The sequence below is a fragment of the Hemitrygon akajei genome, chromosome 27 (assembly GCF_048418815.1).
Source record: "Hemitrygon akajei chromosome 27, sHemAka1.3, whole genome shotgun sequence".
In the NCBI taxonomy this organism is placed as follows: Eukaryota; Metazoa; Chordata; class Chondrichthyes; order Myliobatiformes; family Dasyatidae; genus Hemitrygon; species Hemitrygon akajei.
Window position 1 is genome coordinate 31,618,665 of NC_133150.1, and position 27,744 is coordinate 31,646,408.

At 42.2% G+C, this 27,744-nt stretch overlaps 1 protein-coding gene across 8 annotated transcripts in view; it reads right to left on the reverse strand.

Annotated features, from left to right (window-relative positions):
• LOC140717229 (chemokine-like protein TAFA-2) overlaps positions 1 to 27,744 on the reverse strand; it is a 100,492-nt gene that overhangs the window by 13,368 nt on the left and 59,380 nt on the right. For all 8 annotated transcript variants that reach the window (XM_073030571.1, XM_073030569.1, XM_073030570.1 and 5 more), the window contains one exon: positions 7,616 to 7,768. In XM_073030571.1, coding sequence (XP_072886672.1) covers positions 7,616 to 7,768 — 153 coding nt within the window. The remainder of the gene's footprint in view (positions 1 to 7,615; positions 7,769 to 27,744) is intronic.

Below are 27,744 nucleotides of genomic sequence, written 5' to 3' on the forward strand. Positions count from 1 at the left end.
GATAATTTATTATCAAAGTACGTAAATGTCACCATGAGATTCAGCTGAAGATCATAAGATTGTGAGAGGCATGGACAGTGCAAACAGCCAATATCTTGGCCATGGGTCAAACTATCTAATACTAGAAGGCACGTTCCTAAGGTGAGAGGAGGCAAGTTCAAAGGGTGTGTGTGGGCGGGTCTTTGCCCAGAGACTGGAGGGTCCTTGTAGTGCATTGCCAGGGGTGGTAGTGGAGACAAGTATTATGAGGGTCCTAGATAGGCCCGGGAATGTGCGGAGTTTGAGGAGATATGGATATCGAGAAGGCAGAAAGGATTGGTTTAGTTAGGCGTTTAATTACCAGTTTAATAACTTCAGCTCAACATTGTCCATCCAGGGGCCTGTGCCTGCGTTGTGCTGTTCTATGCTCAATGTTGAAAGGCAGCAAGGGAGGCTGAATTCATGAAGTAAGTGGCTTTGCAGAATCACTTTATGAACAAGAGGAGGAGGAGTACTCTGGACAAAAACTCACCCACAAGCTGCTCTCTCACACTCATGCAGGATCTCTATTGACCTCTAATTGGCCCCTAACTACCCTATTCCCTCCCACAATCACATGCTAATGGGCATCTTCTTTGCCCTTCATCACCATCAGGTCCCATTACACATATTTGTGCCCCCAATTAAACAAACATTGGACACTGCAATCTTCCTCAGAGTCCTCTGACCGCCATCTGACCCCCTTGTTGGTTCCTTGCTGATTTTGTGATCCCACGGTTCTTCAGAAGTCTAGTATGGGGTATAAGACTTATTGGTTATGGCCACCAACCCACACAAAATGCTGGTGGAACACAGCAGGCCAGGCAGCATCTATAAGGAGAAGTACTGTCGACGTTTTGGGCCGAGACCCTTCGTCAGGACTAACTGAAAGGAAAGATAGTAAGAGATTTGAAATGCATCTCTCCCATTTCCCGCACATCTGCCCTCACCCCATCCGCCCACCACCCCACTCGGGATAGGGTTCCCCTTGTCCTCACCTACCACCCCACCAGCCTCCAGGTCCAACGTATAATTCTCCGTAACTTCCGCCACCTCCAATGGGATCCTACTACCAAGCACATCTTTCCCTCCCCCCCTTTCTGCTTTCCGCAGGGATTGCTCCCTACGTGACTCCCTTGTCCACTCGTTCCCCCCCCCCATCCCTTCCCACCGATCTCCCTCCTGGCACTGATCCTTGTAAGCGGAACAAGTGCTACACCTGCCCTTACACTTCCTCCCTCACCACCATTCAGGGCCCCAGACAGTCCTTCCAGGTGAGGTGACACTTCACCTGTGAGTCGGCTGGTGTGGTATACTGTGTCCGGTGCTCCCGGTGTGGCCTTTTATATATTGGTGAGACCCGACGCAGACTGGGAGACCGTTTTTCTGAACACCTACGCTCGGTTTGCCAGAGAAAGAAGGATCTCCCAGTGGACACACATTTTAATTCCACATCCCATTCCCATTCTGATATGTCTATCCATGGCCTCCTCTACTATCAAGATGAAGCCACACTCAGGTTGGAGGAACAACACCTTATATACCGGCTGGGTAGCCTCCAACCTGATGGCATGAACATTGACTTCACTAACTTCCGTTAATGCCCCTCCTCCCCTTCTTACCCCATCCCTGACATATTTAGTTGTTTGCCTGTTCTCCATCTCACTCTGGTGCTTTCCCCCCACCTTCTTTCTCCCGTGGCCTCCCATCCCATGATCCTTTCCCTTCTCCAGCTCTGTATCACTTTCGCCAATCACCTTTCCAGCTCTTAGCTTCATCCCACCCCCTCCGGTCTTCTCCTATCATTTCGCATTTCCCCCTCCCCACACTTCTTTCAAATCTCTTACTATCTTTCCTTTCGGTTAGTCCTGACGAAGGGTCTCGGCCCGAAACGTCGACAGTGCTTCTCCTTATAGATGCTGCCTGGCCTGCTGTGTTCCACCAGCATCTTGTGTGTGTGGTTTGAATTTCCAGCATCTGCAGATTTCCTCGTGTTTGGTTATGGCCGTTTGTTTAGCATTATAAGAACAAAGAACAAAGTAAGAAAAAAGAAGAGTGGTTGGGGCATGGTACACAGTGCAGGAGTCATGGTAGAGGCAAATACGTTAGGGGCATTTAACAGAATTTTGGGCACATAGATGAAAGAAAAATGGAGGGTTATGTAGGAGAGAAGGGCTAGACTGACCTTAGAGTAGATTAAAAGGTCGGTGCATCATCATGGACCCAAAAGCCTGTCGTGTGGTGTAGTGTTCTTTGTTCAGTCTGAAGCAAACAGTGGTCAAGGTGGCACTCGACGTGTGCATGTCAGCCTATACGACCGATTCCACAAGCCAGCTCTCGGTCTGCTGCCCCATACATTACAACACGTCAAGTGCTCTTCCAAGTACTTTTGAACACCAGTTCTGCTCTCCATACTTCCATCCCCATTTCAGAGTAAATAATGTTTTCTTTATCACTTCTGTAATCCTTCCTCTGCTTATGTTCAATCTACATCCCCTATTTATTGAGCTTTGTTAAGGGAATTTATCCTTCTTATTCAAATTAGTTGGATCCCTTATAATTTTACATACATTTAAATCTTACCTCAATCTTCTCTGGTGCCAAATAATCCCAGCCCAACTAGTATACCCTCATAAATAAACTCTGCCATCCCTAGTAATATATTTGTAGATCTCCCCTGGGTCTATATAAGTGCTGTCACAACCCTCTTGCAATTTGCTGGCCATAACCATTCACATTCAGCCATATGTAGCTTCTCTAGTCTTTAAGGAGATCGAATATGATCTCCTTGCTCATCTATTCTATGTTTTTCACAACAGAGGAAATATCCCATGAGACTTCTTAACTACCTATTAGTTTTAGGGATCAAAAAGTCCATGGCTCTCTATACTGTCCAGCAAACCACCCAAAATTTGAGCTAAGAGAACATATTTCCACTTGATTAGGTATCCAGAACAGGAAAACATAAATATGATTATCACATATATCATTCATCACGTGCCATGTCATGTGACGTAGGTGATCATGGTATTTCCATGACCATAAGTTGTTCTTGGCAAATTCTTCTACAGAAGTGGTTTGCCATTGTGTTCTTCTGGGCAGTGTCTTTACAAGACAGGTGACCCCAGACATTATCAATACTCTTCAGAGATTGGCTGACTGGTGTCAGTGGTCGCATAACCAGGACTTGTGATATGCACCAGTTTGCTCATGCAACCATCCACCGCCTGGCCCATGGCTTCACGTGATCCAGATCAGAGGGGCCAAGCAGGTGCTCCACCTTGCCCAAGGGTGACCCGAAGGTTAGCGGAGGGAAAGACGCATCCTTTGGTAGCAATGTATCTTCACCCTGCCACGCACATCACACTTAAATATAAACATATGATTATATGATCTCACATCTGCACGTGGTTCTCAAACTTCCTTTCTGATAGGTGGCAGTAGGTGAGACAAGGTAAACACATCTCCACATCCCGCTCACTCAACACAGGTATACTCTCTCCCCTCTTGTCTATACACCAATGGCTGCGTCTCCAGTGATCCACCAGTTAAACGGATAAAGTTTGCAGAAGGTAATACCATCGTTGGACCAATCACCAGGAAGTTAACAAACTGTGGCCTGGTGGAATCAGGAGCTGAATGCCATCAAAACCATGGAGATGCCTATCGAGTTCAGGAGAAATGTGCCTCCTCTACCCGCTCATCATCAGCAGCTCTACTGTTAGCACCATTTCAACATTCAGGCCCCCGAGCACCATCATTTCACGGGACCTCATGTGAGAAAACCATTAACAAAAAGGCTGGGCCGAGGACTCTTGTGGCAGTTGGTATAAATTCCAATCCCCCCAAACATACTGGTGCAATTCTGCACTGCAAGCATAGAGAGCATTTAAGCTGAGAGGAGCAAGTTCAAAGATGACGTGCAGGGCACGTTTTATTTTACAAAGAGTGGTGGGTGCCCAGGATTCACTGTCTGAAGTCGTGGTGGAGACAAATGTATTAGGATCGTTCAAAACCTCTTGTTTAAGCACCGAAATCTGCAGGAAGTGAAGGGAAATTGATATTGTGTAGGCAACAGGGATTAGTTTAGTTGGGCATCTGATTACTAATTTAGTTAGTTCAGCTTAACATCATGGACCTATGCTGTACTATTCTATGTTCTATGTTAACATGAAGAAGAAAGAGTGCCTCAGAATTCAGTGCTACAAATAGAATGGAGAATGTGGGGAATGTTCTCCTCAGGGTAGAGAAGGATAGAGCGAGATTAGGTAGCTCTACAAACTGGTAGAAACAGATGCAATAACGTCACTAGAAAAGGAAATAAAAATAAGCTTGAGCCGTAAGCATCACAGGGCTGTGGGAGTAACTGGGGTGGGGAGAATTAGTGCGATTAATTTCAGACCACTTTTCAATAGTCAGTGTGCCCACATCAGTGTAAAGGCACAGCTGGGAGAACGACTGCTTTAAAGGAATGGCAGCCTAGGTTCAATCCCAACCTTGGGTGCTGTCTGTGTGGAATTTGCATGTTCTCAGTGTCTGCATGGGCTTCCTCTGGCCACTTAAGTTTCCTCACACATCCCAAAGATATATGGGTTGGTTCAAAGTTCAAGGTGATTTTTTTTTTAATCAAAGCCTATATATGTCACCATATACAACCCTGAGATTAATTTTCTTGCAAGAAACACAATCCAATCAAAGAAAGACTGAAAGCAACAGGACGGACAAACAACTAATGTGCAAAAGACAATAAATTGTGCAAATACAAAGTCAAGAAAGAATAAATAAATAAACGAACAAATAGATAAGCAAGCAATAAATACTGAGAACGTGAGATGAAGAGTCATTGAAAGTGAGTCCATAGGTTGTGGGCACAGTTCAGTGGAGCAACAAGTGAAGTTGTCCTCTCAGATTCAGGTGTTTGGTGGTTGAGGGATAACAACTGTTCATGAACCTGGTAGTGTGAGTCCTGAGGCTCCTGTGCTTTCCTCATGATGACAGCAGCGAGAGGAGAGCAAGGCCTGAATAGTGGGGACCTTGATGATAGATGCTGCTTTCCAGCAGCAGTGCTTTACGTGCATGTGCTCACCGGTGGGGAGGTCTTTACCTGTGATGGACTGGCCTGTATCCGCTAATTTTTGTATGCCTTTCCATTCAAGGGTATTGGTGTTTCCATACCACGCCAGGATGAAACCAGTCAATATACTTTCCACCACACGTCTGTAGAAGTTTGTCAAAGTTTTAGATGACATGTTGAACCTTTGCAAACTTCTAGGAAACTAGAGGTGTTCCCGTGCTTTCTTCATAACGGCACTTACATGCTAGACCCACGACAGATCCTCCGAAATAATAACATTGAGGAATTTAAAGTTGCTGACCCTCTCCACCTCTGATTTGTCATTTAAGAATGCCTCACGGATCTCCAGTTTCCTCCTCCTGAAGTCTATCATCAGCTCTTTGGTCTTGCTGACGCTGAGTAAGAGATTGTTGCTGTGGCACCACTCAACCAGATTTTCAATCTCCGTCCTTTATGTTGATTCGCCACCACCTTTAATTCGGTCTATGACAGTGGTGTCATCAACAAATTCGAATATGGCGTTAGAGCTACGCCTAGCCTCACAGTCATCAGTATAAAGAGAGTAGAGTAGGGGGCTAAGCATACAGCCTTGTGGTGCACCTGCGCTGATGGGGATAGTGGAGGAAATGTTGTTGCTAATTCAAACTGACTGGGGTCTGCAAGTGAGGAAATCAAGGATCCAGTTGTACAAGGAGGTGTTGAATCCAAGGTCTTGAAGGTTATTGAATAGTTTTCAGAGGATGTTAGTATTGAATGCTGAGTTGTAGTCAATAAGGAGCATCCTGATGTATGCATCTCTGTAGTTCAGATGTTCCAGGGTTGAGTGAAGAGCCAATGAAATGATATCCTGCTCTTGACCCATTGTGACGGTAAACAAATTGGAGCAGATCCAAGTTGCTTCTCAGGCTGGAGTTGATACGTCCATCACCAACCTCTCAAAGCACTTCATCACAGTGGATGCAAGTGCTACTGGACAATAGTTTTTGAGGCAACGATTTTCTTGGGCACCGGTATAATTAAAGCTTGCTTGAAGCAGGTGGGTACCTCAGACTGTCAAAGTGGAATATTAAAATTATCAGTGAACACTCCAAGCAGTTAATCAGTCCTGGTCTTCGGTACTCTGCCAGGTATCTCCTCTGGCGAGCTGCTTTTCGTGTGTTCACCCTCTTGAAGGATGCTCTCACATCAGCTTCAGAGACTGAAATCACAGGGTCACTGGGGGCTGTGGAAGTGGGAGACCCAAATATAAGCTGCCTGTGATGAAGTGGTAGAATCTGGGGGTTTGTTGAGGAGAATATGGAGAGAAGTTTGAAAATGGGATTAATGTATGAGTAATGAGCATGGGTGGTTTATGTTCAGCACAGACCTGTTTGTGTACTGTAGGAAAGTTAAATGAAATTTAAATTTGATTCTTGCTTGATATATGTTTAAATGTGTAACACACGATGGAAGTTTGTAAGACAAAATGGCGTTAGTCTGGAAGGTAGGAAGGTTTTGAGAAAATACAAGGGAACCAGTTAATGGCAATGTTTGAACTTAGTGTGAGTACTAGTCTACAGCCTTGAGAGCAGATAATAGTGAAAATACATGTTTGTTTGGGAAGGAGTGGATGGTTCTGCAGGTGTAAATACCACCTGGTGTTGTTGATGGGAAAGTATGAAGGTAAGTATTGGGTGCCATGGAGGCGTAGTTGTTAGTACGACGCCATTACAGCTCGGGGTGTTCCAGAGTTCGAAGTTCAATGCGGACACCGTCTGTAATGAAGTTCATACATTCTTTGCGTGAATGCATGGTGTTTTCTCTGAGTGCTTTGGTTTTTTTTCCATCGTCCAAAGACATACATCTAGTAGGTTAACTGGTCAGTGTAAACTGTCCTATGATTCGGCTAGTGTCAAATAGGTGGGTTGCTGGGTGGTGTGATGCTGGAAGGGCCTGTTCTGCACTGTCTCTCTCAATGAAAATATTAAAAAAATAAATTAAATGGTTTATGAAGAGTATAAAAAGGGGCAATTTCTTGGAATCTTCCCTCAGACTGGGTGCTAGGTTAGAGAAGGCTGTGTTAAAGGTTGTCGGACAACTGCGGTTCCCTCAGGCATTGTAGAGATCAGTTCAATAAGTGGATCATAAATATTATTTTGTTTCCTCCTCTGCTTCATTCAGTATTCTTCCCTCTTTTTGTACTGTATTCTTTATATAATTCCAATTAAATACTATTTTTAATAAACTTTAACATGCGTATGATGTTTCCTTTGTGGATAGATCTTGCTGCTAAATCAGAAAAACTAAGGAACAAATTTTTTAAAGTACTTTCTTCACAATCCGTTACTAAATCTATGATTTCTGTGCTGGAGGATTTGGCCATTTAGTGATGTGGTGCTGAGAAATGGATTGAGTGTAAGCATGGACATCATTTTAAATCAGATGGCCTGAACAGCCTGTGCTGTAATTCAGAGTAATTATTTGTCTACCATTCACCGGGTAAAGCTCAGAGGTGATTCTATCAACTTCAGAGGAAGGTCCTACCGTCCACGCAGGATGGAGCTGCTCGTGTCGTCCCAGCTACCTGGCCAGGAAAGCAGGAACACTTCACCGTCTGGGAACGCTCCTCGATCTTGTTCTTGTTGCAGCATCGGTGGGCAGCAATCACCTCGCACGTTCCAGCTTTAACATGAACCACTGCAAAGCAGAAAAAACAAAGTGAGGGGCAGGTTACCCAACACTTCCTTGACATGTGAACTGTACACCCCGACACAGAAGAACCCTGACTGAGAGCTGAGAACCCACTCCACGTCTCTCAGCACGGCTCAGCAGGTGGTTCTCTTGCCTGTGCATCAGTAGGTTGTACAGTCGGCCCTCCTTATCTGTGGGGGATTGGTTCCGGGACCCCCCCCCCCGCGGATGCTCAAGTCCCTTATTTAACCTGTCTCAGTGCAGTGGACTTTAGGACCCAGCAGAGCCCCAGACCTTATTTAACCTGTCTCAATGCGGTGGACTTTAGGACCCGGCAGTCTCTGAATCCGCAGTGTTTCTGTTCACGAAAATAATCACGATCCCGATTGAAAATAAAGTGGAAATAATAAAGTGATCGGAAAGAGGTGAAACGCCATTGGTCATTGGAAAAGCGTTAGGCTACAGTTGGTCAACGATCAGAACAATTTTAATGGATAAAGTGAGAAACACCCTGCCCTGATGAAAGCTACAATTATTACTAAACAACGCAGTGGTTAATTATTGAAATACATACGTTTCTTAAGTGTTTTATATGCATAGGAAGGTAAAATATATACTATATACTAAGACAAACGTTTGAATAACTGACGCTAAATAATATCGGATGTACCCATTCCGACTTACTTAGTAAGAGAACTTCCAGGTTTTTTTTCAATCCCGATCCGCGGTAACCTACACACATCCTCCCGTATACTTTAAATCATTTCTAGATTTCTTATAATACCTAATACAGTGTAAATGTTATGTAAATAGTTGTCATACTGCACTGTTTAGGGAATAATGACAAGAAAAAATTCTGTACATGCTCAAACAACAAGTGCTGCATAGAGAACTTCTGGGTTTTCCCGATCCGCGGTTGGTTGAATCCGCGCATGCGGAACCCGCGGATAATAGATCCTGGCACAGGGTCCGGACTGAGGGTTGGAGCCAGGAATGTGGGCAGCAGGTGTGTGGCAGAAACTGGGATTCAGGCTGCTTATGGTTATTATTTTATTATGGATTTATTAAGTATGCTCACAAGGAAGTGAATCTCATGGTTTTATATGGTGATGTATGTGTATTGTGATAATAAATTTACTTTGATCTTTTATATACTTCCTGCTCCCGACACACCAAGTTTACTGAAAAAATTACTATACTACAGTGTAAATGTAGAAAGAAGTTGAGCTTGGTCAACAATAACATCCTATAGTCCAATAAATTCTCAGGCTGTCAGATCATTAGAGTTTTACTGTACACATTTATATCTTTGGCAAATGAAAATCTGAAGAGAAATATTTACAGATTAGCTTCATTTGTCTCACGTATATTAAAACATACACAATTTGCGCCAATGACCAACACAGCCCGAGGTGTGGTGGGTACAGCCTGCAAGTGTCACCACACTTCCGGCACCAAAATAGCAAACCCACAGCTTACTAATCCTAACCCGTATGGAATGTGGGAGAAAACCGGAGCACCCGGAGGAAACCAACACAGTCACGGAGAATGTAGAAACTCTGTGTAGACAGCACCGTGAAATGAATCAGAATCGGTTTAATATCACCGGCATACGTCGTGAAATTTGTTGTCTTTGCGGCAGCAGTACGATGCAATACATAGAAACATAGAAAATAGGTGCGGGAGTAGGCCATTCGGCCCTTCGAGCCTGCACCGCCATTCAGTATGATCACGGCTGATCATCCAACTCAGAACCCTGTACCTGCTTTCTCTCCATACCCCCTGATCCCTTTAGCCACAAGGGCCATATCTAACTTCCTCCTAAATATAGCCAATGAACCGGCCTCAACTGTTTCCTGTGGCAAGGAATTCCATAGATACACGAAATATAGAAAAAAACTGTGAATTGCAGTAAAACCAATACATATTGATAAGTTAAATTAAATAAGTAGTTAAAAAATAGAAATTTAAAAAGTATTGAGGTAACGTTCATGGGTTCATTGCCCATTCAGAAATCGGATGGCTGAGGGGAAGACGCTGTTCCTGAATCGCTGAGTATGTGCCTTTGGACTTCTGTAACCCGATCCCTGAACCCAGATTACTGGAGCCTTAAAGTACTACACTTGCTGCCACACTCCCATTAAACCTATCGATTTCACTGCATGCTCTTTGACATGTCACAGAGGGGCAAGCAAGATCTGTCATCAACATCACTGAGATGCAACTCCATTCATCACCACCTTGCTGGTTGGGAGAGATCCCTTTGTGTACGTTGATTGCTGCATTTCAGACAGTCTGGCAATGATCATCCTTCAAAAGTGCTCCACTAGCTGCAAAGCATTTGGGATGTCCTGTGGTCATGAGCTGTTATGTAAAAACATAAACACAAAGTACACTGCAGATGCTGGGGTCAAATCAACACGTACAAACAAGATGGAGGAAGTCAGCAGGTAGGACAGCATCCGTGGAAACGAGCTGTCGGGACTGACGAAGGGTCTCGGCCCGAAACGTTGACTGTTCGTTTCCACGGATGCTGCCCGACCTGCTGAGTTCCTCCAGCATGCTTGTACAGTATATGTAAATACATGTCCTTTCTTTCCAGAACAACACACACAAAATGCAGGAAGAACTAAGTGCAAAGATCATGCTGGCTGCTTTGCAGGCAGCAAACAAAACTATGAACAATTCTACTAAATATATTTCTACAGGTCTATGATCACTGCAATCCACAGTCTTTAATTTCCTGCCGGGAGGTGTGATTTCGAACTGTCTGCACGTACTCACTCAGCACAGAACTGAATCTGCGGCCGTGGCCTGGACTGGCTGTGTGGCTGTGGGCTTACTCAGGCACATTGCAGTTCACGTTTGGCGGATTGTTTGCTGGCACAGTTTGGACTTTCTTTTTCGCACATTGGAATAGCACAGCCAAGAAGGGCCGAAGGGCCTGTTTCTGTGCTGTAATGTTCTATGGTTCTATGGCTGTCTGTGTGGTGTGGGTTTTTCCATGAGTTCTATTGTGTTCCTTTGTTTTGTGTCTGCCTGCAGGAAGCTGAATCTCAAGTTTGCATAGTACTTTGAACTCAGCAGTTTAAGAAATCTGTGGAATGTTTCAGGCCAATGCCCTTAATCAGGCAAAGATTCTGATGAAGCCCTGATGAAGGGTCTTGGCCTGAAATGTTAACTGTTCATTTCCATACAGTTCCTCAAGCATTTTGTGTGAGTTTCTCCTTTCGTTGGAAGATGCTTTGTCTCTTTCAGAATAACCTGGAATCAACTGCCCAGAGTGGATAATATTCCCCAAAACCCAATGCTTTGAAAAAGACACACAGTCTTCCTGAGTCCTGGCTGAAAAGCTGAGTCCCAATTCAACACTGCATCTAGTGTGCTACTAAAACAATGTGGCAGTCTCTCGACTGGCAAGTACAGGCACAGAAGATAATGATGGACAAACTTGGCACAACAAGGGGAAAGCAGCATGGGATGAAAGTGCCCTAGGCAATGACTGGCAAAACTGCTGTGTGTGTGTGTGTGTGTGTGTGTGTGTGTGTGTGGGGGGGGGGGGTGTATGTGTGTGTGTACGCACATGCACACAATAGTACAGAAGATCTGCCAACGCGTCCAGTAAGAATCCCACTGCTGCCAGAGGCTTGGCTAATGAATCCAAGGATATAGGCATTAAACTACAGTACTGTGCAAAGGTCTTAGGCACATATATATATATATATAGCCAGGGTGCCCAAGACTGTACTTTTGCACAGTATTGTAGTAATTTTGCATATTGCACTGTACTGCTGCCACAACAAAAAACAATTTCATGACATATGTGAGTGATGATAAACCTGATTCTGATTTGGGTCTCAGGGATGGGTACGTCTGCATCTACACCAGCCCCCACCCTCGCTCTCCTTCTCTACCACCTGTCTCACATCCCTCCTGCGGTTTTCCACCCTTGCCATTCCCAACATCGTTTGCTGCTGCCAGATTTACAAACTCACTCTCCACTCTACGTACATACATACATACATACACATATCTAAAACTTTGACATAATACCGTACATAAATGAAATTTGGATAGGTGGGAAATCCACTGCTCTATTGTGCGATTGACAGCTTCGACAGAAAGGAGTTCAGAAGAAGAGGACCTAATGACTGATACGAGCTGGTTATGCAGGCAGCCGGAGTTGTGCATCTGCTGAGTGAACATCCCATACACTGATCGTATGAAATGGTTTTCACAGCAAATTACCTAGTGGAAATTTGTGCTGACGGTGAAAATACACCAGCAAAAATACTGATTCTGTCCTGGGACCAGCAGGTAAGCGCCATTAAAAAGAAGGCTCGGCAGCTCCTCAGCTTTCTGGGAAGCTTGCGCAGATTCAGCATGTCATCTAAATTTTGACAAACTTCTACAGATGCACATTGAAGAGTATCCTGACTGGTTGCATCATGGCCTGGTGTGGAAACACCAATGCACAAGAACGGAGAAGTTTACAAAAATTACTGGATACAGCCCAGGGCATCACAGGGAAAGCTCTCCCCACCATTAAACACATCTACAAGAAACCCAGCATCAATCATCAAGGACTCCATTATCCAGGCTATTTTCTATTCTTGCTGTGCCACTGGGGAGGAGATACAGGAGCCTTAGGTCCCACACCACCATGTTCAGGAACAGTTATTACCCTTCAACCATCAGGCTGCTGAACAAGCATGGATAACTTAACTCACTTCAATGCTGAGCGGCTTCCACAATCAAAGGACTTACTTTCATGGAGTCAACAGCTCCTGTTATCAGTATTATTTATTTACTGTTTATTAATTATTATTATTTTTTTGTATTTGCACAGTTTGTCTTCATTTGCACATTGGTTGTTTATCAGTGTTTGCGTATCATTTTTCATGGTTAGGGTTTTTCATGATTCTTTTGTATTTTTTTCTACTGTGAATGTCTGCCACAAAATTAATGTCAAGGCAGTATACAGTGACATGTCCGTACTTTGATAATAAAATTACCTTCTACTTTAAACTTCGAATGTGTTCAGAAATATGAATCTTTTGATGTCATGGATATTGATAAATATATAAACGATATCAATATAAAATATTGTTTTGAATCAGCAAATGGTATGAAAGTTATCAGATTATTTCCACCTAAATCTTCAACATTTATGGAGACTACAGCTTTGGAACTAGAAATGAGAAGTCGGGTGAGATAGGTGCAATGTCCCATTGAAATATCTGTTATATATTGACCATGCACTACACAGCAAGTTCATTTATGGCTTAATCAATGAATAAAATAAATCAGTTATTAAACATCAAAAATCTCACATTTGATCCTGCTAGTATCTATGGCATTGAAAAATGTCAAATAATCTTATCCAATACAAGGTACAAGTTTACTTTCACCGACAAGAATCTGAAGCAATTGGATAAGACTGACACAAAGTGCTTTATAGATTATTGAGAGACAACCTGCATTTGTCTGCCAGTTTAAAATGGCAAAATGCTTTAATTCTTGTGGGGGAAAAAAAGCCGCATTTCCTCAATAGGCAAATCTAAAGCCAAACTAGTCAATCAAAGCAATCCCAATGGTGAAATTTCTTCACATAGGGAAGTTTTCTCAGCAAAAACTGCAGAGAGGAAATCTATATTGTTTCAGATCTTGTGTGAACAATGGAGAATTGAACTTACTTCACATGTATGCATTCAGCAGCAAATGAAAACAAATCATTTCAAAATGAAATATATGGTTAAACGGTTCATCATCAACGTGAACAATGAAGCTAAATTATGGGCCATGAATTTAGTTAAGTTTGTTCAAGTACCACTAGAGGAAACAGCATTTTATCTAAACATGTTCATAAAAGGTTTCAAAGGGGCTAGGTTAGCCAATTTATCAATGGTTCTGGCAGTCAGGAGAGTTCCTGTGTGCACATAATTACATACACCTGCACAAATACACACACAATCAATCAACATTCATGGATAAAGATTGGCTCAGGAAAATTAACCTTGAATGGAAAGAGGAGTTCAACATGAATGCATCAAAATCAAACTTTTACCTCCTGGTGGCAAAGCATTTCCCAGGTACAACATGTTGCAGTGCCCATATTTTCACCAAGTTATGGACAAAGCCTATCTATATAAGCTTTGACCTGTTCTATATGCATTGGAGAAACAAGAGTTTAATACATTAGTAATACACATTAAATGTTGGAGGAACTCAGCAGGCCAGACAGCATCAAAAGAGTAAACAGTCCATTTTTTTTTTGGGCCGAGAATCTTCTGGACTGGAAGAAGTGATGAGAGGTCAGAGGAAGAAGGTGGGGGAGGAGAGGAGGAAGTACAAGCTAGTAGGTGATAGGTGAAACCGGGAGGGGGGAGGGGTGAAGTAATGAGCTGGGAAGTTGATTGGTGAAAGAGATTAATTGGAATGTAGTTCTAGTGCAGAGAAGTCAGAGTGACTTGTCAATTCCAAATGAAGTGGTACCTGATGACGATAAGACTTTTACATGTTTTGTTGATTAAAAGATGGTATTGCACATGCCAGTTAAAAAACATAGCTTCCTTCTCAAGGATCATCATGCAGGCTTAGCAGAACCCAAAGTATTTGCCAAGCTAGATCTGCCACATCATCTGCTCAGCTGAACGAGAGCCCAAAGCCTTAGACAATTAGTGTATGTTAGAACCTTCACTGCTTCACACAAGTATATTATGGTGTGAGACCATCACTGAAAATTCTTCGAGCTACTGTGGGCAAACACTACAAGCACAGATCATTGCAAATTGTCATTTGTACAACAGAGAATGTCTCTGAATATTAGAAATCTTCCATCAGCTACAATGTAAACTGTAAAAGAAGTGTAAACCGTGCAGAAAGAAATAGTTTACATTGGGTTAAAAGTAAATACAAAACACTCCCCATTCCCATTTTGATATGCTAGTCTGTGGTCTCCGCTACTGCTACAATAAGGCCACTCTCAGATTGGAGGAACAACGCCTCTTATTCCTTCCAGGTAGCCCCCAAGCTGATGGCAAGAACATCGATTTCTCTCATTCCCCCTTCTCTCTTTTTCCATTCCCCATTTCTGCCTCTCCTCTCATCCCTTCTCTTCTCCTTCTTCCATTTCTCCCATGGTCCACTCTCCTTTCCCGAGAGATTCCATCTTCACCAAGTAAAAGGTAAAAAAGGAAGGTAGGTGGGGAAGGGGAATGAAGTGTGAGCTGGGAGGTGATAGGTGGAAAAGGAAAAGGAATAGGTTTCCACCTATCACCTCCCAGCTCACACTTCATTCCCCTTCCCCACCTACCTTCCTTCCCCCTCACCTGGCTTTACCAATAACCTGTACTCCTCCTCCTCCTACCCCCCATTTTCTTACTCTAGCTTCTTCCCCCTTCCTTTCCTTTCAAGCAACGTTCCCTCTTTTTATTATACATTGCTGCACAGACCAATCATTTCTCAGGAAGTTTTTACATGGCCTGAAAACTGCACATCACTTGGTATTAACATTATATAAAAGAAAATTCCATCTGCATAACAGCAAAGGCTGTGTGCGCGAGAGCATTTCAGTTTATGCACGGTCACACACTGGTGCAGCCTAGAGGGAACAGTGCTTTCCAATCCAAATGAAGGGTCCTGGCCAAAATGTCAACTGTTTATTTCTCTCCATAGATGCTGCCTGACCTGCTGAGTTCCTCCAGAACTGAATGTGTGTTACACTGGATTTCCAGCATCTGCAGAATCCTGTGTTTAAAACCAGTCAAAGATGGACTTAAATTATTTCAAAGCACGATACAGCAACATGCCAGATCTTGCAACAAGTGTTGATGTTACACTATCGGTTACTGAAGAAAGACACAAAATAGAATTGAAGACAAAGAACATCAAATTGCATAGAAGGAACCAGGAAAGTAAGCCACTGTTAGTTTATTGTCATATAAAACATTTATCAAAGCTTGCATATAATGTTTCCAATTGTGGAGTAGGAATTGCAATCATAGAAGACCAACAGTGATTAAATCACTTATAATCATCACCCTTCCCATAAGAGTGCTCAAACTGAAGAAAAAGCTAGAGAAATTTCCTTTGGAATTAAAAAAAAAACATGAATTCTTACTTATGTCACAGACAACACAAGCCTTTATTAGAAATTCCTGGTCTTCAGCTGGCAATGCTGATAGCCGCTGTAACAAGAATGCAAAGGTCAGCCATTCTCATATGTCAATAAGATTGCCTGAATGAATAGAGAGCTCAAAAACAAACTGCATCTACAGATGTGAGTTCAGACACAGGGACTGAACACATGATCCTCACAATAATATTAATAGAAGATGATCTTATGGCTGCAGCAAAGGAATAGACAGGAAAACAAATAAGATTTCATTCTAAACAAGTCTACAGAAAAAGTGGATGGATTGAACGAGACAGAAGTTCAGATGAAGACATGGTACATGTTCTCAATAGAACAAAGTTGTTTTAAATGAGGGACAGGGAGTTCCACAGCAAGAGTGTTGAAAAGAGGATTTTTGGAAGAGCTACATGCTGAGATTTTGTGTATTGTGAGTTTCAGGACAACTGCCACAGACATTAAACATTTGCCTCAATTAAGATATTGTGAGCTCATAGATAAATATATCTTCCATTAAGCCATATCTCTGAATACAGAGTTTTTTGGATTCAGAATACTAACAGAGATGATTCCAAAGAAATCAGTGATGATTTCAAAGGAAACACTTAAGAAACAGGTCTTTAAGTTTAATAATACAACGATCATTAGCAAAGTTCAGAATCAGAATCAGATTTATTTTTACTGACATATGACATGATATTTTTGTTTTGCAGCAACGTTACAATGCAAAAACTTTAAAAACTCTAAATTTTACAATAAATAAATAGTGAAGAGCAAAGGACTAGTGAGGTAGTGTTCATGGATCATTTAGAAATCTGATGGTGGAGAGTAAGAAGCTGTTCCTGAATTGTTGACTATGGATCCACAGCAGGGGTTCCCAAACATTTTCTATTACGTAGACCCTACCATTAAAAAAGGGGTCTGTAGACCCTGGGTTGGAAACCCCTAATCTAAAGGCGCCTGTAGCTCATTCTTGAAGGTAGCTACAAGAAGAGGGTGTAACCCAAATGTTGATGGTCCTTAATGATGGATGGCTGCCATCTTCACGTATTGCCTCTTGGAGGTCTCATCGATCATGGAGAAGGTTGGGCTCATGATGGAGCTGACTAAGTTTATAACACACTGCTAGTCAGAAATCACACTGTCTGGTTCCCACTCTACTACTGTATATCCAGCATCACCACATTCAGTTGAAAGGGATTGTCTTGATGGTAAAGGTTTATGAAGGTAGGTGATTTCTTTCTTTAGTTTATTTAATATTAGTATTTCTATTTAATTTAGATAAGTGAAATATATCCTTGAATAAACACCACATTTTAAAATTATGTATTAATACTTTGGTTTATTGAGATTTTCTCTTCCTAGTCCCATTTTTTCTAATTGATTTTTTAAACCTTCTACGAACGATGTAGTTTTTAAAGAATGGGATAGATTGGGTATTAAATGCTTCCAGGATCTGTTTGTTGGAGGAAGTCTCTTTTCATTTGAGCAACTGTCAGCTAATTATAGCTTACCAAAAACCCACTTTTTTTGGTATCTACAAATTAGAGACATTCTGCAATCTCAATTACATACATTTCCTATGAGTCCTGATAAGAACTTATTAGATGTAATTTCTAATTTGAAACCTTTACATAATGGCTCAATATCCAATATTTATGGCATGTTGCTGGGAATAAGAGAGGCTCCTTTAGACAAAATTAAAAATGCCTGGGAACAAGATTTACAGATTTCAATTTCTGAGGAGACTTGGAATGAAATTTTAAAATTGGTTAACACTTCATCACTATGTGCTTGTCATTCCCTCCTACTATTTAAAGTGGTCCACAGGGCCCACATGTCTAAAGACAAGCTATCTCATTTTTATCCAGATATATCTCCCTATTTTAATAGATGTAACAATGGAAAGGCTTCACTAATCCATATGTATTGGACATGTCCGAGTCTTGAAAAATACTGGAAGTATTCCAAACTTTTTCTGTACTTCTTAAATTAAATTTTAAGCCTAAATACTTTGACTGCCTTGTTTGGTATTGTTGGAGAAAAAGGCATAACTTTGGAGAGATCTGATTTGCATATATTGGCTTTTATTTCTCTTACAGCTAGGAGAGCGGTGTTGCTTAAATGGAAGCATGTTGCTCTGCCTATTCACACTCAATGGTTATGTGATGTTATATCATGCTTAAATTTGGAGAAGATCCAATGTTCAATTTCTGATTCTAACCAAGACTTTCAAATATTGTGCGGACCATTTTTGAACTACTTTCAAAACCTTTGATTTGGTGTTAAAGTACAGATGTTGGCTAATAATATAAATCACAATGTGATAAGGATATTTTTCCATCTTTCTTTCTTTACCAAATAGCTCCGTTCTTGGTAGTGGGTTTAGATTCTTTTTTTAATAATAAAATTATTACAATTCAAATTACAATTTAATTAATGTGCATGTTTGATCATGAATATAGGGTACTGCAATTGCAAGTGTGATTTAAATATAATGTATTCAGTACTATTCAATCTTTTTTTGATTCATAATATATATCCTCATGTACTCTGTATTCTTCTGTGTGAAAATTAATAAAAATATTGAAAATTATGTATTTAATTATGGAAATAACTCAGAAAGAATGTAGCTCAGGTGGTTGAGTTGTTCTCCAATCATGGCAATCCATTTGCAAACGTTTCGTCATCATTCAAGGAGACATCATCAGTGCACATGTTAATTGTGGTGTGTCCGCCAAATGTTTGACTTTTATACACTTATCAATCTGTTGATTGGTCGTCATTACAGAAAGTCAATTGTGAAGTAGGGAGTGTGTCTGATCGCTGATTGGTTGCACTGCAAACTCGACATGATGTCTGGAATTTTGCCGCTTTAGCTTATCAATGGGATCAAGGTCTACATATCTGCATGTAGAATTGTTTGCGAAATTGTTTGTGAAACAGGGCGTAGGGTCTTCAGGTTTCAGGCTCTTGACACCACTCCATCTAAAATGAAAGCATTGACAGGAAAACCTTCAGTTCAGTTCAGGACAGCAGGACAGTAACAGGTTAGTGCTTTCACAGGGATTGGACGTGGAGCAAATGTAAGGGCGTGTTCAAGCTGCTTTGCCTCTGTTGAGACACTAATGTGCAGAAGAGTCACAGCATGATTGAGATTTTGTTCAGCCAAGCCTTGAGGGAGAGAGGAAGAAAAGCTGTTGAATCTGAAACGAAACTATGACTCAAGCCATCAAGGGAAATAATTCAAATGACAAAATAGAGTCCGTGTGTTCACACCATCAAATAACTCTGACACTCAATAATGGAACGTAGGAGTGATAGTGAAGTATGTGCCACAAAGAAAAGCCTTGCAAAAATAGGAGGCAGAATCAGGAACAAGCGTGTAAATTAAAATTCCAGCAAGAGTTGCAAGAGAATAACAAAGTTACAGTGTGATCATGAGTATATTTCAGAAGCTGATCCAGTGAGGACTGTGGAAGAATTCTATTGAATTGTGACAAGTTATACCTTCCTCATTAAGTCAATGCCAATAATACATTCCTATGAGGAGATTAACTACTCTCAGAAAACCTCTGAATATGCAAGAAATTTTAATATGAAAATCACAAAAGAGCAAAGCAATCTAGCGCATTTTAATGCATTAAGTACATACACAGGTCAGGTTGAATGAACAAGATTCAAATGCTTTACAAACACAAGAAAACCTGCAGATGCTGGAAATCCAAAGCAACACACACACAAAATGTTGGAGCAACTCAGCAGGTCAGGCAGCATTGATGGGATGCTTTGCCCCTTCTTTCCCTCCTTTCCAGTCCTGAAGAAAGGTTTTGGCCTAAAATGCCAACTGTTTTCTCTTTTCCATTGCCTGGCCTGCTGAGTTCCTTCAGCATTTTATGTGTGCTGCCTTAAATGGTTTAGCAGCTTTCTTTGTCTTTTCAATATTCTTAATCACATCTGGATCACCGACCGTCAGAGGACTAGTAAAATATGTCAGTACTCCACAGGTACTAACCCTCTAGCAGTGTGCTTCTCCCTCTGTGCATGTCTCTGACAGTGTGAGGTTCCCTCTGTACATATTCTCTGACTGCCTGACGGAGAGTCAATGATAACCGTTGCACAGTGTGATGCTCTGCCAGTACAGAATCTGAGAGCATCTTGCTCCCTCACTACTGACTGTCCAACAGGGCAGTTTTCCCTCGAAACTTCGATAAGCAAAATCACTTTGCTCACTGCACGGACTTTAAAGTCGACCTGCAAATAGTTGTATTGGGTTAATTCTCTTTTTATATTTGATGCATTTTTTTGGATTGATTGTCCTTTCATAAAATTAACTAGTTCCAGCAAACATTCAGTATTTCATCAGTTATTGTTTACATGAAGTTGATATAATTTTAATCTCTGGGAGCTTGATGTAAAAATAATCATCACTACCTTGGTAACTGGGAAGATGAACTCTACATTGTTCGTTGTTTTAACCTTGATTAAGACATTTTATAAATGGATACAGGTACTAATCATCAATAGATTTCAAGTAAACCAAAGGATCCCAACCAACACTACTGCAATCTCTAAAATTAAGTGTCCCTATTAACATAAGGTAAGTGAAGGTGAGTTGGTGTTTAGTCAAAGATTTCCACAGACAAATTTTAATGGGCAGATTTATTCCTGTTTCTTTTAGAGTGATTGAAGGCACTGATTCAGCATTAATCATTTAGGAGTTGCCATAGGTGGTGGGGTCTATGTTTAAAATGCTGAACCCTGAATTCTGAACATAGAGCGCTTAGAAGTCAACAAGAAAGCAGCATACATCATCAAAAGCCCCCCGCTATCCAAGCCTTACTCTCTTCTCACTACTACCATCAGGTAGGAGGTAAAGAAGCCTTAGGTACCACACCATCAGGTTCAGGAACAGTTATTACACTACAACTATCAGGCTCCTGAACCAGTGTGAATAACTTTAATCACCGCTACTCTGAAGTGATTGTGCAACCTACTCATTTTCAAATACATTTTCCAACTCATGTTCTCGGTATTATTTATTTTATTTGTACAGTCTATCTTCTTTTGCACATTGGTTGTTTGTCAGTCTTTGCCTGTTTATGTATAGTTTTTCATAAATTCTATTGTATTTCTTTCTTTAAACCTGTAAGTGCCTGCAAGAAAATTACTCTTAAGGTTGTATATGGAAACATATGCTGTACATACTTTGATAACAAATTTACTTTGAACTTTGTATTATGTACTGTTTAACCAGTCAAGACTTGTATCGAAGTACATAGCAACACACATCAGGAGTATAATCAGACACAATTTGGCAATGACCACACATCAAGAAGCAGTAAGAATGAAGACCAAAAGCTTGGTCAAATGGCAGATTTAAAGACCGCAACAACATCTAAAGAGTCGCTTTGATGGGTAGAGTGGTGGAGAGTTGGAGAGGTTTGGTGAGAGAATCCCAGTGCCTTTCAGACTGAAGCCTCAGCTGTCAGCAGCGGGGCAGGAAAATTGGAAAAAATGGAAACATCTGGAACTAGAACCGTGTGATTTCCTCAAAGGAATTACAGAGACAGGGAATAAGATGAGCAGAGAATGGGCTGAACACCAGAATGAAAACATTAACAATAAAGACATGTCTGGGTCTGGTATCATTGTAGATCACTAAACATATTGATAGTTGGTTATTAAGACACTGCAACTTTAGATGAGCTGAGGTGGGGGAGGGGGTGTCAGGTGATGTTATGGATTAAGCTGCCTTGTCATTGGGAGGTTATAAAGGCTGACTCTCTGCATTAGGTTCATTAGAATGTCAAGGTTCCAAGTTATCACACTCTGCCTGACAAAGTGTCTGGGGAGAAGCTGTTCTAGAAAACTATGGTGTTCTACTATCTTCCAGATGATTCACCAGCTAAGCAAATGTCACTCCACTCTAAGAAAGGAGGAAGGCAGCAGAAAGGAAATTATAGACCAGTTAGCCTGACCTCAGTAGTTGGGAAGATGTTAGAGTAAATTGTTAAAGATGAGATGGAGTACTTGGTGACACAGGACAAGATGGTACAAAGTCAGCATGGTTTCCTTCAGGGAAAATCTGGCCTGACGAACCTGGTGGAATTCTTTGAGGAGATTACAAATAGGATAGATAAAAGGGATGCAGTGGATGTTGTATATTTGGACTTTCAGAGGGTCTTTAATAAGGTGCCACACATGAGGCTGCTTACCAAGTTAAGAGCCCCTGGTATTACAGGGAAGTTACTAACATGGTCAGAGCATTGACTGATTGGTAGGAGGCAGCGAGTGGGAATAAAAGGATCCTTTTCTGGTTGGCTGCCAGTGACTAGTGCTGTTCTGCAGTGGTCAGTGTGGGGACCATGTCTTTTTATGCCGTATATCAAGGATTTAGATGACAGAATAGATGGCTTTGTTGCCAAGTTTGCAGATGATACGAAGATTGGTGGAGGGGCAGGTAGTGTTGAGGAAACAGGTAGGCTGCAGAAGGATTCAGACAGATTAGGAGAATAAGCAATGAAATACAATGTTAGAAAATGCATGGTCATGCACTTTGGTAGTAGAAATAAATGTGCAGACTATTTTCTAAATGTGGAGAAAATCCAAAAATCTGAGATGCAAAGGGACTTGGGTGTCCTTGTGCAGAACACCCTGAAGGTTAACTTGCAGATTGAGTCGGTGCTGAGGAAGGTTAATGCCATGTTAGCATTTATTTCAAGAGGTCTAGAGCAAGGATGTGACCCTGAGGCTTTATAAGGCACTGGTGAGGCCTCACCTTGAATACTGTGAACAGCTTTGGGCACCTGAACTTAGAAAAGATGTGCTGGCATTGGAGAGAATCCAGAGGAGGTTTACAAGGATGTTTCCAGGAATGAAAGGTTATCATACGAGGAGTGTTTGATGGTTCTGGGTCTGTACTCGCTGGAATTTATAAGGATGAGGGGGGATCTCATTGAAACCTTCCGAATATTGAAAGGCATAGACAGAGTAGATGTGGAAAGGATGTTTCCCATGGTGGGAGAGTCTAGGACAAGAGAGCACAGCCTCAAGATAGAGGGGCACCCTTTCAAAACAGAGATGTGGGAGTACTTTCTTTAGCCAAAGGATGGTGAATTTGTGTAATTTGTTGCCACATGCAGCTGTGGAGGCCAGGATGTTGGCTGTATTTAAGGCAGAGATTGATAGGTTCTTGATTGGACATGGCATCAAAGGTTGCGGGGAGAACTGGGCTTGAGGAGGGGGAGAAAAGGATCAGCCATGATTGAATGGCGGAGCAGACTCGATGGTCTAGTTGGCGTAATTCTGCTCCCATGTCTCGTGGTCTTATGATCTAAGAGCTACAAATTCAAATTCCACGCGATTCTTTATAGCTAGTCATCATCAGAAGAGGGGTGTGAATTGGAATCAGAATTAGCTTATTATTATCACATGTACCAATATAGAGAGAAAAGCTTGTCTTGCAGTTATTTATTTATTGAGATACAGCACAGAACAGGAACTTCTGGCCCTTCGATACACGCCGCCCACTATCCCCCAACTTAATCCTAGTCTAATCACAGGATCATTTATAATGACCGATCTTTGGACAGTGGGAGGGAGCTGGAGCACCCGGAGGAAACACACATGGTCACTGGGAGAACGTACAATCTCCTTACAGACAACGGCAGGAATTGAACCCAGGTCGCCTGTACTGTAAAGTATTGTGCGACCCACTACGCTGCTGTGCCACCCAGTGTATTCTTTCTGATCAAATCATTACACCAAGCATTGAGGTAGTACAAGATAAAACAACAAAATTCAAAATAAAGTATAACAGCTACAGGCAAGAGCAGTGCAGGTGAACAATAGGGCACAAGATCATAACAAGGTAGATTCTGAGATCAAGAGTCCATCTTAACAAACTAGGGAATCATTTAATAGTCTTATAGCAATGGGATGGATGTTGTCCTTGAGCCTGTGGTATGTGCTTTCAGACTTCTGTATCTTCTGCCTGAAGGAAGAGAGAAAAAGTGTGGAAGTCTAGGGTGGGTGGAATCCCTGATTATACTGGCTGCTCGACTGAGGCAGTGAGAAGTATAGACAAGAGTCCACGGACCGGAAGCTGGTGTCCACGACGTGCTGAGCTGTGTCCACAACTCTCTGCAATTTCATGTGGCCATAAAAGTCGTTAGGCAAGTACAGAAGTTTAATTGGTGTTTAAGATGTACTTCAGAGAAGGGAACCTGACATCGCAGTCTACCCAGCCTAGACTTGGCTCGAGCTCAGTCTCAGATTCCCTGAAGGCAGTAGCTGTGGTGCAACAGAAACATACTTATACAATTTGTGCTTGGGGACCAGTATGTTTCTGAGTGGATGCTCGTTACCTGTCGCTGCGCGCCAACCCCGGCTGCCAATGTTTCTGCCGCTGCTTTTGGATAAACAATTAAAAAACAATTTATTTTGATAAACGAGTGGCAGATCGCTATGGACCTTTACAAGCCGGGTCACACTTGCAAATGACAAGGGCATTGATTGGTGACTTGTTTCAACTGAAAATATTTGCAAACAAAATGAAACCTTTGTGGTAGTGAATTCACTTAAGGCTTTTGCTGACAAGATATTTTTTGAAGCGGTGAACATGGTGGAACAATCTGTCTAATACCTACTCATACCTACTGGTTTAACAGATGGGGGAAAATGACCAAAAGATTCTGACTGAGCTGGAGGGCTTGATGTAAAAAAAATCATCGCTACCTTGGTGATTGGGAAGGGCCCATGCTGGCATTGGAGAGGGTCCAGAGGAGGTTCACAAAAATGACCCTCAGAATGACAGAATTTATATATGAAGAGTGTTTGATGTCTCTTTGCTATCACTGGAATTTAGAAAAAGGTAGAGAGAGCTCATTGAAACCTATCAAATACTGTATAGACAGAGTGGACATGGAGAGGATGTTTCCTATAGCGGGGAAATCTCAGACCCAGCCTCAGAATAGAAGAATGTCCCTTTAGAATGAGGGTGAATTTCTTTAGCCTGAGGATAGTGAAACTGTGAAATTCACTGCCACAGAAAGCTGTGGAAGCCAAGTCAATGGATATATTTAAAATGAAGAATGATAGGCTCTTAATTAGTAAGGATGTCAAAAGCAGACATCCCGCCTCTCCTGAAAGTTCCGGGAGTCTCCCACATATTGAAAGCAGCTCCCTAATGCCCGCAAATTATATACAATATCCTGGAAATCAATTTTTTTTTATATAAAAGAGGGAGAGGAAGAGCGAGAGTGAGAGGGAGGATCCTGATTGGTCTCTCTTCGTGTTAAGTAGACCTATCAGTTTTCTCTGTGGGCGGGCTTTACAGTTGACCTCAAATATAATGACAGTGTTGCTCACTGCACTGATAATATAAGTACATATTTCAATGTCATATTTTCTGCGTATACCCAACTTGGTTTACAGATTAGACAAAATCACTAAACAAAATATTACATACACCCTTGGAGGTCGACCGTGGGGGGGGGGGGGGGGGGAATATGGAGTTGCGGGGGGTTGGGGTGCTACCTCCCCGAAATGAGATTTTGCAGGGTGGGATGTCTGCAAAGGTTAGGAGAGAAGGTGGGAGAATGGGACTGACAGCCATGATGGGATGGCAGAGCAAAATCGATGGGCTGAATGACCTAATTTTGCTACTAGGCCTTATGGTCATGGATAACTATTCAATTTCTTACATGTGCATTGCATAACACTGTTGATCTGGAGACACAAGAGACTGCATCTGCTGGAATCTGGAGCAACACACAAGATGCTGGAGGAACTCAGAGGGTCAGGCAGTATCTGTGGAGTGAAATGGATAATTGAAGTCTTGGCTCTTTGACCCTTCATCTGAGAAGAGGTGATGGGAAAGGTTGGGGTAAGAGCTGGTAGGCTGTTCTAGGTAAGGAGAGGAGATAAGCAGAAGGAAGGAAGAGTGAACACAAGCTGGTTTAAGATAAAATGGAGGTTAAAAAGGGCTGCAGATGGTAGAGAGGAAAGTAGAGCATGGAGGGGGAGGGGGAGGGGGAGGGGGAGGCACACACAAATCAGGTGAGGAGAGAAAAGGGACCGAGGGGGAGCAGTTTATGTGTTTGGAAAGGTGAATGCCAGCCATTGAGAGGAGTAAGCTAAGAATCTCATTACCAAGCCATTGCTAGCTGTCCTTCCAGCCTGCAATCTAGAACACAGTCAAGCCAGTCATAGTTCCTGTTCTCCTGGGGGAGAAGTGCATTTTCTTTCCTTCATAGTTCATGCCAAACTCCAAAGGTTTTAATCAGGAAGGTGCTGAGACTGAGAAAAAGTGCCGACAGAGAAGCTGGTTTCATTTTTACTTACAATATCAAGCCAATAACACCTCACTATTACAATTCTGTGAGTACCTCCCTGACCTCACTCCCACCCTATCGTTGCAATCTCCTCCAGCGCTGCAGGTCTCCCAATAACCCTACACTCCTCCAATTCCGGCTTCTCGTGCGGCCCAGTTATAAATGGCTGCTCCAGTTTCCTCCTGCATTCCAAAGACGTACAAGCTTGGTAGGTTAATTGGTCACATGGGTGTAATTGGGTGATGTGAGAGCTTCTTGGGCTGGAAGTGTCTGTGTCTGTGCTCTGTCACTAACTAATTAACTAGATAGATAGATATTATTGCTTCATTATTGGTATCAATGTTTATTAGGCTCTTTACTACAGAATTCCTTCTCTAAACTTCTCGTTGATTATGACTACCTCGACGTAGATCTTGGGTAACAGTGCTCATCTTTCTTTGTGTGACTTACTAATTAGTTTGCTGATATTCCCAGGACGAACATAGTTTCCTGCAGCATTTGAATCTGAAACGGTCATTCAGTACAGAAGGACTGTTACATTGAGATGTCTCATGTAGACTAATCCCCCCCATGCATTGAGTATCACAACAGGGTGGGGGGGCTACCTATGGGAAGCTGCACAGAAGGAAGCAGACAGTACAGTGGCCACACTGTTCCATCAGTCAAGTTCAATCCTGACCTCTGGTTCTGCCTTAGTGCTGTTTGCATTTTCGGTCATTTCAATGGTTTCCATCAACTGCTCCAATATCTTCCAACATCTAAAGATGCACCAACAGGGGATAGGCTAAAGTAGGGTTCTCCCAGTGTAGATGGGTGGTAAGAGAATCACAGTGGAGTTGGTGGGCACTTGTGTGAGAATAGGTTACAGGAAATAAGTTGAAGAATGGGATTGTTGGGATTTTTCTGTGAGCGAGTCTAGAGTTGATTGGCCTCTGTATAGATAAATAGTCCTAACACTTCCTCTCTTGTTCGGCAGATTTCAGTTTTATCTGGACTAACCCTGCAGTGCAGAGCCAGAGGAGGCATGCAACTAAAACGGGGTTGCACGGGAGGTGAGAGTCGGGGGAGTGCAGAGATATTGAGAGACTGTCGAGCTGGAGGAGGTTACAACGATAGGGTTGGAATGAGGCCATGGGGGTACTCACAGATTTGAGCATTGTAAAACTTAATGAGGAGGAGAGGTAGGGGAAGGAATACGAACTGTCAGGTGATAGGCAAGGCCAGGTGAGGGGGAAGGTGGGTGAGCGGGGGAAGAGGGGATGAAGTAAGATGCTGGGAGGAGATAGGTGGAAGGGGCTGAAGAAGAAAGAATCTAATAGTCCAAAGAACATTGGGTCATGGAATAAAGTGAAGAAGGAGGGGAACCAAAGGAAATTGAAGGGCAGAAGAGAAGGGGTGAGAGGGAAACCAGAATGAGGAATGGAAAAAAAGAGGAGAGAGAGGCGAAGTTACAGGATGTTAAAGAAACCCGTATTCTAGACATCACGTTGGAGGCTACCCAAATATAATAT